Here is a 15,877-nt window from a genome sequence, read left to right as displayed (position 1 = left end):
GGCGTTGGTCCCTAAGAGAGGGGGCAGAAAGAATACGAAAAACAGAGAACAGGGAGGAGTGTTGGGAGGTGCTGATGTCCACACATGATTCAGCTACCACACACACCAACTTACAGCAGCATGAAGGCTGCAGAAGAACCAGTCAAGCAAAGTTCCAGTGTGGATGGGGAAGGGATCCCTGGAGACCCCATCCTTGGTGGAGGATGTGCTGAATGAGGAAGAGTCACTCTCAGGACTTGCAGCAATAACCGAACTTAAGGGATTATGAATAATCATTTTTAAAGGACACAAAGTAGGGAGGGAAAAAATGTGAACGCACTACGTGGTGAACAGAAAGGATTAAGATGCACTGTAGATAGGTATGAAAATTTCAAACACTAAAATAATATTTTTAAAAAAATACAAATGCTGGTGAGGGTGTGGGGGGAAAGGAAGCTTTACTCACTGCTGCTAGAAATGTAAACTTGTACAGCTACTTTGGAAATTAATATGGAGGTTTTCCTCACCACTAAAACTAGTATTACCATAGGACTCAGCCCTTTCGCTGCCACCGCCACTCTCTTCCCGGACATACACCTAAAGAACCCTATGTCCCATCACAAATACCACAGATGTTTCACAACTAAGCATATTTCTAACTAAAAGGCACAATAGCTAAGACTAAGACGAGGTCTGTTATCCATATGGAAGGATGGAAAAAGTTTGTGTGTGTGTGTATACATGTGTATGTATGTGTGTTGGTGAGTGTGTGTTAGATGTATGTGTTTATACGGGTGTGTAGAGGTCTGTCGTGTTTGTAGAGGTATGTGTATGTGTGCAGGTGTGGTGGCTTTTCAAGGTTGTCAACTTGACCACATCTGGAATTAACTAAAACCCGGGGGGGGGGGGCAGTTACCTTCAGACGGGATTTTCTTTCCTTTGTTCCTAATTAAATCATTTAAAGTGTGAAGACCCACTTTTAATCCAGGTCTCTAGAGTGTGGTGACTAATACAGTCATACAGTGTATGTGCGGGGGTGTTGTGTAGGTATGTTGGGGGTGTCGTGATATGAAAAGGGATCATGAGAGGAGAAGCAACCTTCGTGGGGGAGGGAACGCATGTGACATGAAAGCAGAGGAGGAGCTACAGTGGGGGAGCACACAGACCAACAGGGGGCAAGAGAATGCAGAAGAGAAACAGGGAAGGAAACAATAAGAGCAAAGTGTGTGTGTGAAAATGACACAACCAAACTGATTATTTGTGTGTTCGCCTAAACAAAAGACCAATTGTAGAAAGGGAAGGAACAGATCAACATTTCTTTTCATCTTGGCATTCATGAGGAATAAAAGCCTTCACTTCCCTTTCTTCATCCAAGGTGCTGTTTGCTCTGATGCTGATGAAGGGAAAATAAAAATAAACACTAAGTTCCTAGCACTCTGGGCTCAGGAGTTAACTGCTGTCCTGACGATGCCTTTCCTGAGGACGCTCACTGCTTTTTCTTTTTCTTTGTTGCCTCTTGCCTGTGTGTGTTCTTAAATGCTGATCCATCCCCAGTGCATGAGATTTCTCAGCTGCTACCATTGCACTTCAGATTTGTTTCCTGCCTTTTAGTTTATGAACTGACAATCATGACCCACAGACAGTATCACTTCCAGGCCGGATCACTTCTGAATTCCACAGTCCCCTCTCTCTACTCACCACAAAGATCTAGGCCCACTAAGAAAGGTCTCAAAACCCATAGGCTGACTGACTTAGATAAGTTTAGTGATAGCACTTGGAAGAAAAAGGTCTTCTCTTGAAAACGCATCAGTACTGTACAGCTATGTGATGAAGAGGTAGAACTGATTGATGGGAGCTGGGCGCTAAGAGTAAGGCTTTCTTCAGGGATAGCCACTTCGTGGAGGGTTCTTCCCACTCCATTAGGCTCAGTTCTAAACTGACAATGGTAAAGCAAATGAAATTAGACTTTTCCTGAGCACGGGATGAACTCATACATTCATATAAATGTATATAATAAAAATCTCATTTATAAAGGCCCAAGACACTCATAACATCTAAAAGGTGGGGGAAAGGGAACCAGTTGAAGCTTTCAATTCGGATAGTTTCAACCTAATTTTATGTTCATTCTTAGTATCGCAGTAAACTCTTTGATGGTCTGTGGTGGGTGAAAGCATTATTGACCGGGGAGCTATAGACTATCCTACTGTCCTGACGTCCAACCAAGGACATGTAAGATGCTCACAACAGCCAGGCAGGCCCTCTTTTGGTGTTGCCCAATCCCCATAATGGCAAAGGAAATCGCTCCTTTATGTGATTGATTTCCAAGGATTCGATTCCAAAACAACTGCAATACTGACCACTTTGAGGAGGTCTGTGGGGCTGGAGAGAAAACTCAGTGCTTAAGAGCAGTGGCTGCTCCCACAGAGGACCAGATTCAGTTCCCAGTATCCCCACATGGTAGCTCACAACAGCCTATAAGTCTAATTCTAGAGGATTTCATGCCTTCTTCTGGCTCCCATGGACTTCCACGCACACAGAGACGGCATACAAACATATACTCAGGCACACGGGCATATCCGTAAAATCAATAAATAAGCAAATCAACAAGCCTGTCGTAATTTTAAAGAAGAGGTTCTGCCTTTTGACTCACTGTGACTTCTGTCGCTATTGTCACGAACTCCATCAGTGAGACAAACCGATGTGTTGTACGCAGATGAAAAAGCTCAGTGTCAACAGGGTTTCCCAGCTTCTGACAGTTACAGGGAAGCCACAATGTGTCAACAGCCCCAAATACTTAGATGAATAAACTACGGTTCCCAGGACTAACATTCAGAGAAGAGGAGACAGAAAAAGAGTTCTCAGAGGAACAGCAGTGAGGACTCTGAGCATCATGGGAGGAGGCGGAAAAAGCAATAACACAAGTGCCTGGACTCTCCACGTATACACACACATATTAACATTAGAATACATTCTTCTCTAAAGGTCTTTTCTTTTGCTCAGCGGGAGTAGAACCCAGGACCTTACACCTGCTAGGCAAGCATTCTACTCACCTCAGCCCCAACACCATTTTTTATAAATATTTGTAAAAAGTTTCAATGCTTTGGTTCTTTGTTTGGGGGGAGGGAAATAATTCGAATAACAGAAGGGAAAAAAACAGTTTGATAGAGAAATGTCATTGAATGGTGTCATCGGTTGCATATGAGAAGCACTTAGGAAGGTACAGTAGCTGAGGGTGGGTTCACAGAGCTGACATCTAATCCGGGGTTCTCACCACGTGCAGGGAGACTGCAATAAATGTATGCTAGACGGGTGCAAACACTTGAAAAGTGTTGATGCTAAGATAGGGGTCAGGGATTGGCACTGACTTGACAGAGACTGACCCATGAATGAGAAAGAAAAGTAGAGAACCGTAACGTTAAACCACAGATTACCAACGGGAGACTCAGCATCCTAGAACCTGCCGTGCTCTTCCCAAAGCATCATAAAATACCCAGAATCCTTGGAGAGGAGGCCCAGGTAGGAAAAGAGCAATAGAAAGGGAAGCCTGAAGATACTTCCTTACAAAATATCCTCTCCTGAGAACTGTTGAAGTCAACTATGCACCGTGACTCACGCCTTTTCCTATGTGACCTTTAAACACTTGAGGATAAGGGGGAAAAAGTGAAACAAAATAAAAACAAAAACTGTCAAGTTTTCGAATCTAAAAGGCGAAATCATGACCCAGTTTCAACCTGGCAGATGCACCACTTCGCCCACACAGTCACTCAAGGAAAACAGGACACAGTTCAGGAGACGAGAGGAGGGAGGGTTCGTTTTTATTAGAGACACCCAACAGCACTGTCCTAGGGCCCAAGACTGCAGCTTGCTCTTGCCTTTCAGCCAAAATGAAAACGCAGAATAAACCACCATGGTAGCCTTGTAAAACATTAAGGAAAGCTCCAGGGGCAAGAAGGGGGCGAGCACCACAGAATGGTCCAAGGGGCCTTAAGCAGCGAGAGATGCCCTGTCTCGTCATGTTTCCCATTAAAGGCTGCCTTTTGGAGCAAATCCAAAGGAGCAAGGAGGCCAAGGCGTGTGGCTTGAGCACCCTCTGTACTGCAGGGAGCCTTCCCAGGCCTTGGTCAGTGCACAGTGGCAAGTGTGGTCAGGACGACTTGCCCCAAGAGACACGGTTTGAACCACAGCCATCGGACCCACCCACTCCCTCTCAGTCCCCATCGGCCTTCCCAGGATGGCCGTCTAAACTAACTCAGTTCTGCTCTGTGCTGTACTCCTGACCTCTTCCTTCCGGCTGCATCTGCAGCTACCGGCACCATCCATCAGGTTATGCTAAGCATCATGCGAATACCTGGAAAATACTGTCTTCTTTCCCTCTTTACCGTACTAAGTCCCGTCTCTGTGCTCCTTCTTTCTGTGGACGTGCCTCCAAGCCTCAACAGTCCCTACAAAGCCTGCACGGGCAAGTCCATCCACAGTCAACACAGGTTCTGCAGAAGGCAAAGTTCTGCAGGACTTGTAAACATTCTTGAGTGGTTTGGCGTTGCTCAATCCCCATAATAAATCTCACACCTACCCCTCCCCCCTAGCCTTCCACTAGGCCTTGCTACCTTAATACCAAATTGCTTACAGCTCTATTCCAGTTTAAAGTTTGTTTGTTTGTTTGTTTGTTTGTTTGTTTTTGGAGGGGTTGGGAGAGGGAACTGTTGAAAGAGAAAGGGTTATACTTCAGCTCCCAGTCCCAGGTCACAGTCAGCCATAGCAGGAAGTAAGAGCAGCGGGAATTTAAAACAACTTGCCACATCACATTCACGGTCAAGAGCAGAGAGAAATGAACGCATGCGTGCTTCTGGTACATAGCTCTCTCCCTTACACAGTTCGCGACCCAAACCCAGGGAAAAGCACAGTCTCCTTCAGGCTGCATCTTCCCACATCAATTAATATAATCAAAAGCAATCCCCCAATCAGATTGCCCACGGAACAGCCTGATCTAAACAATCCCTCAGAGCGTGTGGATCGTGTGAGAGTGACAGTTAAAATTAACTGGCCGTCACGGGGTCTTGGAGAAGTCTTTATTGCTTGGGTGTACAGCACGGTCCTTCTATGGGATGCCTCTCCTTCTTCACTCACCAGAGCTGGGGAACTGCGTCTAACGGCCTCAGCTCGGGACTTAAGTCCGTCCTCCGACAAAAAGAATCCATCTGAATTTCTACCCTCCAAATACGCTATCCATCTCCCCAGCCCTGGTCTTCCCAACCGTAACGCTGTCGAATAAATATTGGCTTCAGTGAGTTTCCTGCTGCTAGTTTCAGGGGGCTGCGGGGAAGGGGCGAGGGCTGTGCCCTGCAGCCTGGAGGACGGACTCCGTGGACGCTCCTGGAACGAACGTTTGTGATGGATCGGACCCTGATGGATCGGACCCCGGTGGAGGAGAGTCACGTGACCGACCCGTCTTCTTTGGCCTAGGTCTGTTGGAGGGGGGCAGGGTTCTCTTACCACTGTGAGGTAAAGTCAACCAACTCCGCGGAGAACTTGTCTGCGGGGAGCTGGGGGGATGGCTCTTCTACCACCTGCTTTAGCTGCTGGAAGGGGGTTCCCCAAGAGTCGTAGGGAAACCGAAGGATGGCCAGCTCAATCTGAAAGGAGGGAAACAGGGGGAGGCAACCGTGTGAGAAGGGCTCGTTAGGAAGCAGCTGTGTTTCTTTTTTGACAGACTAGAGATGAAGGCCAAGCGTAATTGGGGAAGAAAAAAAAAAAAAAAAAAAGCCAATGACCCGTTCTCACAAAATCTTAGTGCTGGCTTTTCTTAAATATTATCTCACCAGCAACGGATCTTTAAAACCTACCTAATAACACCCAGATAACACCCAGAGCAATTTCATAAAAACTTATATCAGCCAAGGGCATTAAAGTTCAAGACAGGAAGCAACCAGTTTTTCAAGTCTCCTGCCAGAAAAGGAATGCTTGAGACTTTGTCAGCACTGGGCCTCTGCTGCCACCTACAGGTCTCTCTTGGTAAAATGGAAAATTTAAAAAAAAAAAAAAAAAAAAAGTTACCCAGGACCAAAGGACTGATCTTTTTTTGGACTTGAATAAAGGGCACTCTGCTGTTACAGAATCACATGTTTTCTGGGCGAGGACATGGGCTAACTCACTGGATAGAATCAGCTGCTGGCCCCGGGCAGGAGCCGGGACCACAGTAGATAATTCCAGACCTCAGAGATACACTGAAAATGTACAACCCCAGAGGCTACAGACAAGGCGCTGAGCTTGTGTCCTAGGACTATGCTTGGGAAAGTACACCATCCATTATCGTGTTCTCAAGAGAGAGCTAACTTCAACTCCCAAAACTTCCTCCACGAAAATGTTCCCTGCAGAGCTGGGGACTGCGCCCAGTTGGCAGAGTGCTTGCAATGAATCCATGAATCCAGGGGTCGGTTCCCATCACGGTGTCAAATTAAGCATGGTGGTACATGTCTCTAATCCCATGGAGAGAGGAGGATCAGAAGTTCAAGGTCACCCTGGGCTACATACAGATTTTAAAGCCAGCCTAGGCTACACGGGATCTGGTCTCAAAAAATTAAAATAAAATACATAGCTTAGTGAATGTGGCCTATCAGGGTCTACATACATTAGCATTCTTTTTTGCAACTTAAACTTCTTGTCTTAAACTATGAGAAATCTGTTAACCCCCCTTCTATCAGAAAGATGGTCTGTGAAGATACCTGCATTATTAAAAGTCGTATGACTAGTTGAAGACAGAAAGAAGAAATTGGACTGCCAGAGCACGCTGGAGGGCTTCTACTGCACCCCACTGGAAACAGCCCTGGAAAACGACCTGCCACCTCAGACGGGAAAGGGTGCCCAAGTGTGATATCCGGGGCATTTGTTTCTGGGTGCCCAAAGCCTTCCCCAAAACCTCACAGCCCACAGGGAGGATCATAGGTTACCATCGTGATGCCCAGACTCCAAATGTCAGACTTCACACTGTAGCCCTTCTGATTGAGCTCCGGGTTTATTCGTTCAGGCTGGAAGGGAGACAGACAGCGAAGAAACAGAAAGACAATTGAGACGCCACGTGCCGATCAATAGGGCCGGGGGTGGAGACAGCACCGTCTGCCATATGAGTTATTTGATTCTGTTAACGTGCCTCCCAGGCCAAAAGACTGGGAAATCTCAAGCCAGGAAATGTCTCCACGGGGCCTTCCCTCTCTACGTTGGTCCTTTCTTAGCGGTAACAATGAACTCAGATCCCTCGTAACAAATTTTAATTGCCTTAAGAAGAACCAGGGTTCAAAAACTTCTCTAGCCACTGAAATCATCACCGGCTGAAAACATCAACAGCTCGGAACCCACTAAGAAAGAACCTGCGGTAGCTACCGCCTGATTTAAGAGACCCTGGGGACTTTGACTAGCAGCTTTCCACCCCAAAACACGTGTCCTTCATCCCAAGACGGATGTGTCGCTGCAGCTGAAAGGATCTCAGGTTCTCGCTCGTTGGCAGTGACTGCGCACACATCCTGAGGGGTCTGTGATGCCCACAGCTGCCTTGTGTGTGGAGCTGAAGTCCCCCACAGTCTTCCATCCTCAGGAACCAAGTGTGTAAAACTGTGCGGCAGTGCGCATGACTTCCGTGCATTTCCAAATACTATGTCGCTTTGGCTTAATTCCGAAATGTAATGTATGCTATGGTTTGCATGTTTGTGTCACCCAGGTGGTAAAAGCCTAACCCACCCGTGACCAAAAGGGAAATTGTGTCTGTAAAAGATGACTTTGCGCTTGGGGTACATTCCTCATGAGTGAGGTTAGGACCCTCATAAAAGAAGCCTCGGGCAGATCCCCTGCTCCTTCCACCACTTGAGGACACAGCAAGGAGCCTCAAAGGGGCCAGAGAAGCAGGCCCTCACCACACCCTGAATCTTCCAAACTCTTGATCTTGGACTTCCCAGAGCACAAAACTCATTAAAAAAAAATAATAATAATAATAATAATAAAATAAATTTAAAAAAAAACCCTGTGTTCGGTAAGGTATCAAGTTTATGTTATTTTGTTGCAGCAACCTCAAAGGATGGAGACAATACATGAGCAAGTGGTAATGATTTCAGACCTAAGACCTTTAAGAAAAAGGACACATGAAGAATATTTTATGAATCTGAGGTTCATTCCAATTTTCCCTCAGCCGTCCATTTCTTATTTTCTGGCCTGGTTTTTGCAAGCAGGTGTATTTCTCAGGCCACACACCCTCTGGGTGTTATACTTACAGCCATGTATGGTTTGCAACCTGCGTCAATTGTTTTAGCAACAGAGTCCACCAAGTAGCCGCTGATTCCAAAATCACACATCTTCACTTGGCCCAGCGTGTTGATGAGCACGTTAGAAGGTTTGACATCTGAAAGAGAGAACGGAGAGTTGCTTCTCCGCCACTAGAGGGCGCTAGACTCTCCACTGGTCTTGCGCACCTGTGTTTGCCAAGCAGCCCGATGCGAACTTCACACCAGCCCTGACTCACAGCTGCACACAGCTCTCTCCTTTCCCCTTGCTTTTTAATTCTTCACATTTTGTCTGTCTGTGTCTTTCAGGATTATGAAACTCCAGGTAGGAAAACCTGTCTCCTCTGCTCATCTTTTCATTTCATTGCTTCCATGTGTGTAGTAAGAGCTTAAAAAAACCAAACCAAAGGGATCTATCAGGGCTGGCTCACTGGGTGAAAGCCTTTGTCACTTAGCGCCGGTGTAAAAAGCCTGGTGTACTGTGTGTATTAAATCCCAACATTTTTGCAGGGAGAAGGGAAACACGGACAAGAGACTTCCCAGCAGCTCATGAGACAGCTAACCCGATGAACACAGCAATGAACGAGACACTGCCTCAAACGAGGTGGAAAGCAAAGACCAACACCTGAGGTTACACCTTGACCTCTACAAGCAAGCGGTGGCACGCAAGCGCCCACACTCACACACACGTACAACACACATATCACACACACACACACACACAAACACACACACACATAAAGCACTCTACTGAAGAGTTAGTGTGAGAGTAAGAGGCTGAAGAATGAAGAGGAAGAAAGTAACAAACACTATGCCAAGTATGGCCACGGCAAGACATTTTGATTGAAACCTCTATAAGAGATTCATCAAAGGTCGCCAAGGTGCAAAATGTTATAGACCCAGGCATGCTCAGACATGGGCAGGTCGCTGAAGAAGGGGTAACAAATGAACCATCATTAGAAAAACAACCCACCCATTGGCCTGCCCGAGAAGACGCACTTTTACTCTCTCTAGGTGGAAGAATTAGAAAGGTCAGCTAAACTTCTGCTGTCTGGGACACTTTCCACAAATAACATAAATTAAAAAGAATAGGTTTGTTCTAAAGTTAGTCCTTCAGCTGGGTGTGATGGCACAGGCCTCTAAGCCCAGAACTTCAGAGACAGAGGCAGGAATATCCCCTTAGCTACATAGTAAGTCTGAGACCATCCTGCACTACAGGAGAACTCGTCTCATAAAAGAAAAGAAAAATTAAGCTATTCCCTTATTATTTTTCTGTTAAACTGTATGACACACCAAATATCACTTTATTACGTCCATAGCTTTGTATATGCTCTAGAAAAAGAAATTCAAAGAACTTGCACACATTCAGATAATTGTTCTCATCTATCGTCCCTCTTCCTTCCTATGTTCCACTCCCCTATTTTCCCAGATTTACTGCTACCAATTGATGCTAGCAATAGCAGGTATACTGTGCAGGGTTTTATATCATATCCAAGTTCACAGAGATTAAGGATGGCCCCAAGCACAGGCCTTAGCACCCATGAGTACCTCTGCTAAGTTCCAGAAAAACCACTTATTCTATAAAGTGCAAGCTACCCCTGACTAGAACCTTCCAGCAATAGTCAGCTCCTGGTTGTCCTTTACACTACTTCCATATATGGTACTTTCCTATTTTCAGGATGTTTACTTGAAGTTTTTCTAGTTATCTCTTTATTGAGAATACCTATATAGAATTTTTTGTTTCTTAATTAATTAATTTTTAAATTATTTATAGCTTATTCATTTTATATACCAGCTGTAGACCCCTCCCTCATCCCCTCTCAATCCCACCTTCCCTCCCTCATTTTCTCCCATGCCTCTTCCCCAAGTCCACTGATGGGGAGGTCCTCCTCCCTTTCCAACTGACCCTAGCCTATCAGGACTCATCAGGACTGGCTGCATTGTCTTCCTCTGTGGACTGGTAAGGCTGTTCCCCCATCAAGGGGATGTGATCAAAGAGCCAGTCACTGAGTTCATGTTAGAGACAGCCCCTGTTCCCCTTATTAGGGAAACCACTTGGATACTGAGCTGTCATGAGCTACATCTGTGCAGGGGTTCTAGGTCATCTCCATGCATGGTCCTTGGTTGGAGTATCAGTGTCAGAAAAGACCCCTGAGCCCAGCTTTTTTGGTTCTGTTGCTCTCCCTGTGGAGCTCCTGTCCCCTCCAGGTTTTTCTATCTCCCCCTTCTTTCATAAGATTGCCTGCACTCTGCCCAAACTTTGGCTCTGAGTCCAGGATCTGCTTTGATACAGTGCTGGGTAAGGCCTTTCAGAGATCCTCTGTGGTAGGCTTCTGAGGTATATGGAATTTTTAAGGGATATATTTTCCGAGATGGCTCTTCTTGACATTACTAAAACCATCTATACTAAAGGTGGCTTTAGAGTCGACAGAGATGCCTTAGCAGCCAGATGCCTTGCTGCTCTGCTAGTAAGCCTATGTTCAGATCCAAGCACCCACATCAGGCAGTTAACAACAGCCTGCTACTCTAGCTCCAGGGGATCCAACACCCTCTTCTGGCCCCTGTGGACTCTGCACTAACATGGCATATACACGTAAGTAAAAAACAAGCCTAAGGAATGATTTTATGAGACAGATGGATAGAAAAGGATAGGTGATTAGACTAGATGAAAACATAACAGCACAGCTGGGAAGATGGCTCAGCATATAAAAGCACACGCTGTGCAACCTAAGCATGAGGGACCTGAGTTCAAGTCCCAAGAAGCCCACATTAAAAGCTGGTCCTGGTGATGCACGCCAGTGACCCAGCCCAGCTCCTTCAGTGAGAGATCCCGCCTCCAAGAGATGAGACAGCATGACAGAGCAAGATCCTGACTTCCTCTACATACATGCGTACGTCGTGAGCACACACACACACACACACACACTCGTTCGTAATAAGCCGCACACGCACACACACACATTTGTACATAATCCACAAGTGTACTCACACACACAAACATCTGTACATAAGCCCCCACACAAATATACCTGTACACATGCACAAATAAAAATAAATGAAAATTAAGAGATAACAGAAAAAGAGGAGGGATAGGAAGAAGGATGAGAAGAAAGAGACAACACCTTTTTTTTTTTTTTTTTTTTTTTTTTTTTCTTCACACTTCTCACAGCCTGGAAAGGCTCTCCTTTGTTCTGGAGATTTCCAAACTGCACTGTTGCAGACACATCCGGGGATCTTGTTTAAGACATAGGTTCTGATTCATCTAAGCCCCTCCTCCCACAGAGGGCCCAGTTCAAGCTGGTGTTTTCCCTCACATCCATGGCTTACAGCCTGAATCTGAAATGTCTTCCAAAAGCCCATGTACTACAGGCTTAGTCTTCAGCTTAGTCCTACGGGGGGGAGGCCAGAACCTTTAACAGGTCGGGTTTGCAGGAATGTTTTAAGTCACAGGAGACTGCCGTTGAAGGGGATTAAGGGATGCCAGGCTCATCGTCTCCCTTTCTTCCTAGCCATAAGGTAAATGAGCTTCCTCTACAACATGGTCCCACCATCTTGTGCTACCTCACCACTGGCCAAAAAGCAGCAAGAGTAGTAAAACCACAGACTGAGACCTTCAAATCTGTGATCCAAAATTAATCTTTCCTCTTTAACAGTTGATATCATCAAGTGTTTCGTTACGGAAAGAGAAGATTAACACAACTCCTGACATTTTTTTCTGCAGTCCCATGGGAAAACCCTTTAGCCCTCTTGCCTAACTCAGCCCCACCCCTATATATACAGGGAAGAGAGGGAGAGGAAAGGAAACACCAGGAAAAAGAAATGAACTTAGCAATTGCAGCTGCCAAGACAGCTTATACATGCTTACCTCGATGGATAACAGAGAGCTTACTGTGTAAATGCTCTAATGCTTTTACAATCTGCAAGAGAAACAGGGTAGATTTATTGACCCCATCACTGAAAAGAAGCTGAATGTTAAGGGTGTTCAACTCTCTTAATGTTCCTTCCTTAAGGTTACCGAATGAGTGATTCTCTCAAAGAGTAGAAGCCCTAATCAGAAAAACAACAGGAAGTTGTCTAAATTGGACTCCTCCCACAAAGGAGGATTGCAGAGATACCTCCTTCATCTCTCTTAAGCATCATTTTAACTCCACCTTCCTGAACCTTAGCAGCCATTAAGGTTGCCTTGTCTTCTAATTCCTTTTACAGCTTAGTGTTAGGGAAACATTAAAAACTACAAATGAAAGTTGAACTAAAGTATATCTGAGTGCAGACGGAGGAATGGCAGTCACAGACTATGAATACAGGTTTGGAGGCCATGAAGGTGAGTTTAAATTGTCATCTTGGCACAATCTGGAATCATCTTGAAGGACAGTCTAAGGAGAGATTGGCTAGATCAAGTTGGCCTCTGGGCTTGTCTGTGGAAGATTCTCTTGATTATGTTCATTCAAGTGGAAAGGCCCTGCCCACTGTGGGCGGCACCATTCTCTGGGTGGAAGATTCTGGACGGCATAAAAATAGAGAAAGCAAAATGTGTGCATTAACTCATTGCTCTCTGCCTTTGACTATGGACGTAATATGACTTGCCACTTTAAGTTCTTAACACCTAGATTTCTCTATAACGATGATCTGTAACCCAGAATTGTGAGCTAATTAAGCCCTTTCTCCCTTAGGTTGCTTCTGTTGGGTTTTTGGTTTGTTTGTTTTGTTTTTATCATAGGCAAAGAAACAAAACTAAGATAGAGGCATTTGGTGGGGTTTACCAGGTCAATGGCTGAATGCACTACACAGAGACTGTTAAGAAAAGCATTAGCCTCCCACTGTCACAGTACCCAACAGATACGTGTTAGATGGTGGTTATCAGGCAAAGACACAAAGCCTAGATGTCGCCTGTCCTCCTTGAGTAGGCGGGGGTCAGGATGTACTCACAGAAACTGCTATCTTCCCTAAGATATCCTCTGGAATTGTTTGGCCTTTATCAATGACTTGTTTGTAGAATTTATCTAGTGACGTATCCATGAGCTCCATGCAGATCCACACATCACCCTGGACACCAATAAGTTCAGGGATTATCAGTTAGGAGGTGGGGAAATGAGAAAAAACAACCAACAATTTTCCCGAAGGGTTATTTCTTATTGAGCTTCTAGAAGAAAGAGATGGTTTCTTCTCATGATTTTTTAAAAAGATTTATCATTACTTTATTTATTTATTATTATTTTAAAAATATATATATTATTATTATTATTACATTTATTATTTATACGGTGTTCTGCCTAAACGTATGCCTACACGCCAGAAGAAGGCACCAGATCTCATTATAGATGGTTGTGAGCCACCATGTGGTTGCTGGGAATTGAACTCAGAACCTCTGGAAGAGCAGCCAATGCTCTTAACCTCTGAGCCATCTCTCCACCACCCTCTCTTCATAATTTTAAAATCACTTAAAAGCAAAGAAAATGATCTCCAAGAAGCAGCCCAGCAGAGAGCAGTAAGACTATGAGATCAGAGACTCACAGGCTGTTGTTCTCCTTGGACCCTGAACGGAAGGGTCACCTACCTCCCGGAAGAGCGCACCGTAGAAGGTGACGGTAAACGGACAGTCCACTGTCCTCATGGAAACATCCAGATCCATCAGTAGCCGTTTCTGCTCCTGACTATTGACCGTGGCCCGGATCCTCTGAGTGGAAACAAACAGGAGATGTTCGGTTACTGTTCTGAGGAAGAATCACCCAAAAAGGCAGGGGCCCGCCAGAACCCCATCCCAATGACAGAAACAGACTTCACACTGTTGGCAGAAACCTCACCCATCGCACCCCTGAGCACTCGCTATTTGAACAAGTGAAAAATAATGAAGATGGCCGACCCTTTGCTTTCCTGAGAAGCCCATGCTTAGAAGCAAACACATAGTGTATTTCAGAGAGTGGGCATGAATATGGGAAAGCACTTCAAAGCTGCAAAATCAATCTGGTTTAATGCTTATGTCCGCTCAAAGCAAAATGTGACACCACTGATTGCTTCCTGCTTCTCCAGAGTCCCAAGGTTTTAAGAGAAAAGCACCCGGGGCTGGAGCCACTGCTCAGTAGTTAAGAGTCCTTGTGGTCTTGCAGAGGAACCAGATTTGGTACCCGGCACCAATGTGGCAGGTCACAACTGTCGGTAACTGTAGTTCCAGAAGAACTGATGCCCTCTTCTGGACTCTGTAGGCACTGCACACACATGGTATACATACACGTAGTCAGGCACACACACATGCATGCGCGTACAGTAAAAATAGATAAATCTTTAAAACAAAAATGAAATAGCAGAAAAGGTGGAAATCCCCACTTTGGGAGAATGTTGAATACCATAGCTACCAAAGCCATAGCCAACCATAGATATCCTTAGGGAATTCATTCTGGAATAAAACTGGACATGAAAGCCACGGATAACTGTATCTCTAACATAGAATGTTATCATTTGGACATTCTAAGGTCTCAGCTTCCCATATTCCAAGGTCACCTCTAGACTACTCAAAATCTACCGTAGGGAAGTAGGCTGGCTCCAAACTTCTGCCCATAGGTCTACCCAGTCAACACTAGACACACATTATCCTTTTTTTTCCCTTCTTCCACAAATACAGACAATCTTGTTTCTCAATTTTTAATTCTTGATTTTCAAGGTCAGTTCTTTTAAAACAACACAATGTGTAGCTATAGTGGCTTTTGTTTACAATCTGGTTTGCTAAAACAACAACAGAATAACAATGCTTTGAGATAATCAAGGAAATTTTAATTTGGATTGGTTTCAAATGAGGTATTTAAAATACTACTAGTTACTTTAAGTGTAATTAGTTAAATGACTACAGAGATGGTTAAGGGCACATACTGTACTTGCAGAAGACCAGAGTTCAGTTCCTAGACTCCAAATCAAGCGTCTCACAATTGCCTACCATTACAGCTCCAGGATATCTGACGCCCTCTACTGTCCTCCAAGGGCACTGCATCCATGTGCATAGATACACACACACATACACACACACACACACACACACACACACACACATACACACACTGTCTCAAAAATTCTTTAAAAATTAAAAAGTGGGAGACAGGGAAGACTCAGGAAATAAATAGAAAGTAGATATGACAAAGGTTGATGGAGAACCTTGCTCAAAGTTCAAGTGAAATACCAATCCATAAAAGAGTACTTATTTTTTATTCTATTGTGGGTTGTTTTGCTTCTGTAAAAATGGCCAGCTCACAGTCAAGACGGGCGGGCATGTGCATACACTGAGGAATTAAAGCATTTTGCAGAACGTCAACTCTACCTTCACTGCCATGATCTGCCCGCTGGGTACATGCCGCATCTTCTCCACCACCCCGTACGCACCTCGTCCCAGCTCCACTATGGGCTCCAGGTCATCTGCCTTCACCTCAAAGTTCTGTAAGGAAGAGCAGTCACCGAAGAGAAAATCAAAAACTAAACAGTGCACTGAGTATGCTGCCCTGTACCTGCCTTCTTCTGGTGTCCTTGGTGTGATCCCTAGGCCACAGGTTTTCTTTATTTGTTTGTTTAATTACAGTATTTTACTTACATTTGTATTTTGCCTCCATGTATGTCCCCAGGCATGTCTGTGTGAAGGTGTCAGATCCCCT

The 15,877-nt window shown here is 45.0% G+C and overlaps 1 protein-coding gene across 3 annotated transcripts in view; it reads right to left on the bottom strand.

Annotated features, from left to right (window-relative positions):
* Map2k6 (mitogen-activated protein kinase kinase 6) overlaps positions 1–15,877 on the bottom strand; it is a 113,891-nt gene that overhangs the window by 10,534 nt on the left and 87,480 nt on the right. For all 3 annotated transcript variants that reach the window (XM_055592554.1, XM_055592555.1, XM_055592556.1), the window contains exons 4-10: positions 15,550–15,663; positions 13,801–13,920; positions 13,173–13,289; positions 12,112–12,163; positions 8,238–8,365; positions 6,927–7,004; positions 5,473–5,612 (exon numbers count right to left, since the gene is read on the bottom strand). In XM_055592554.1, the coding sequence (XP_055448529.1) occupies positions 5,473–5,612; positions 6,927–7,004; positions 8,238–8,365; positions 12,112–12,163; positions 13,173–13,289; positions 13,801–13,920; positions 15,550–15,663 (749 nt within the window). The remainder of the gene's footprint in view (positions 1–5,472; positions 5,613–6,926; positions 7,005–8,237; positions 8,366–12,111; positions 12,164–13,172; positions 13,290–13,800; positions 13,921–15,549; positions 15,664–15,877) is intronic.

The sequence above is a fragment of the Psammomys obesus genome, unplaced genomic scaffold (assembly GCF_907164565.1).
Source record: "Psammomys obesus unplaced genomic scaffold, mPsaObe1.curated_primary_1811, whole genome shotgun sequence".
Classification (NCBI taxonomy): domain Eukaryota; kingdom Metazoa; phylum Chordata; class Mammalia; order Rodentia; family Muridae; genus Psammomys; species Psammomys obesus.
Note: the sequence above shows the minus strand (reverse complement) of the source record. Positions and strands in the feature narration are given on the sequence as shown.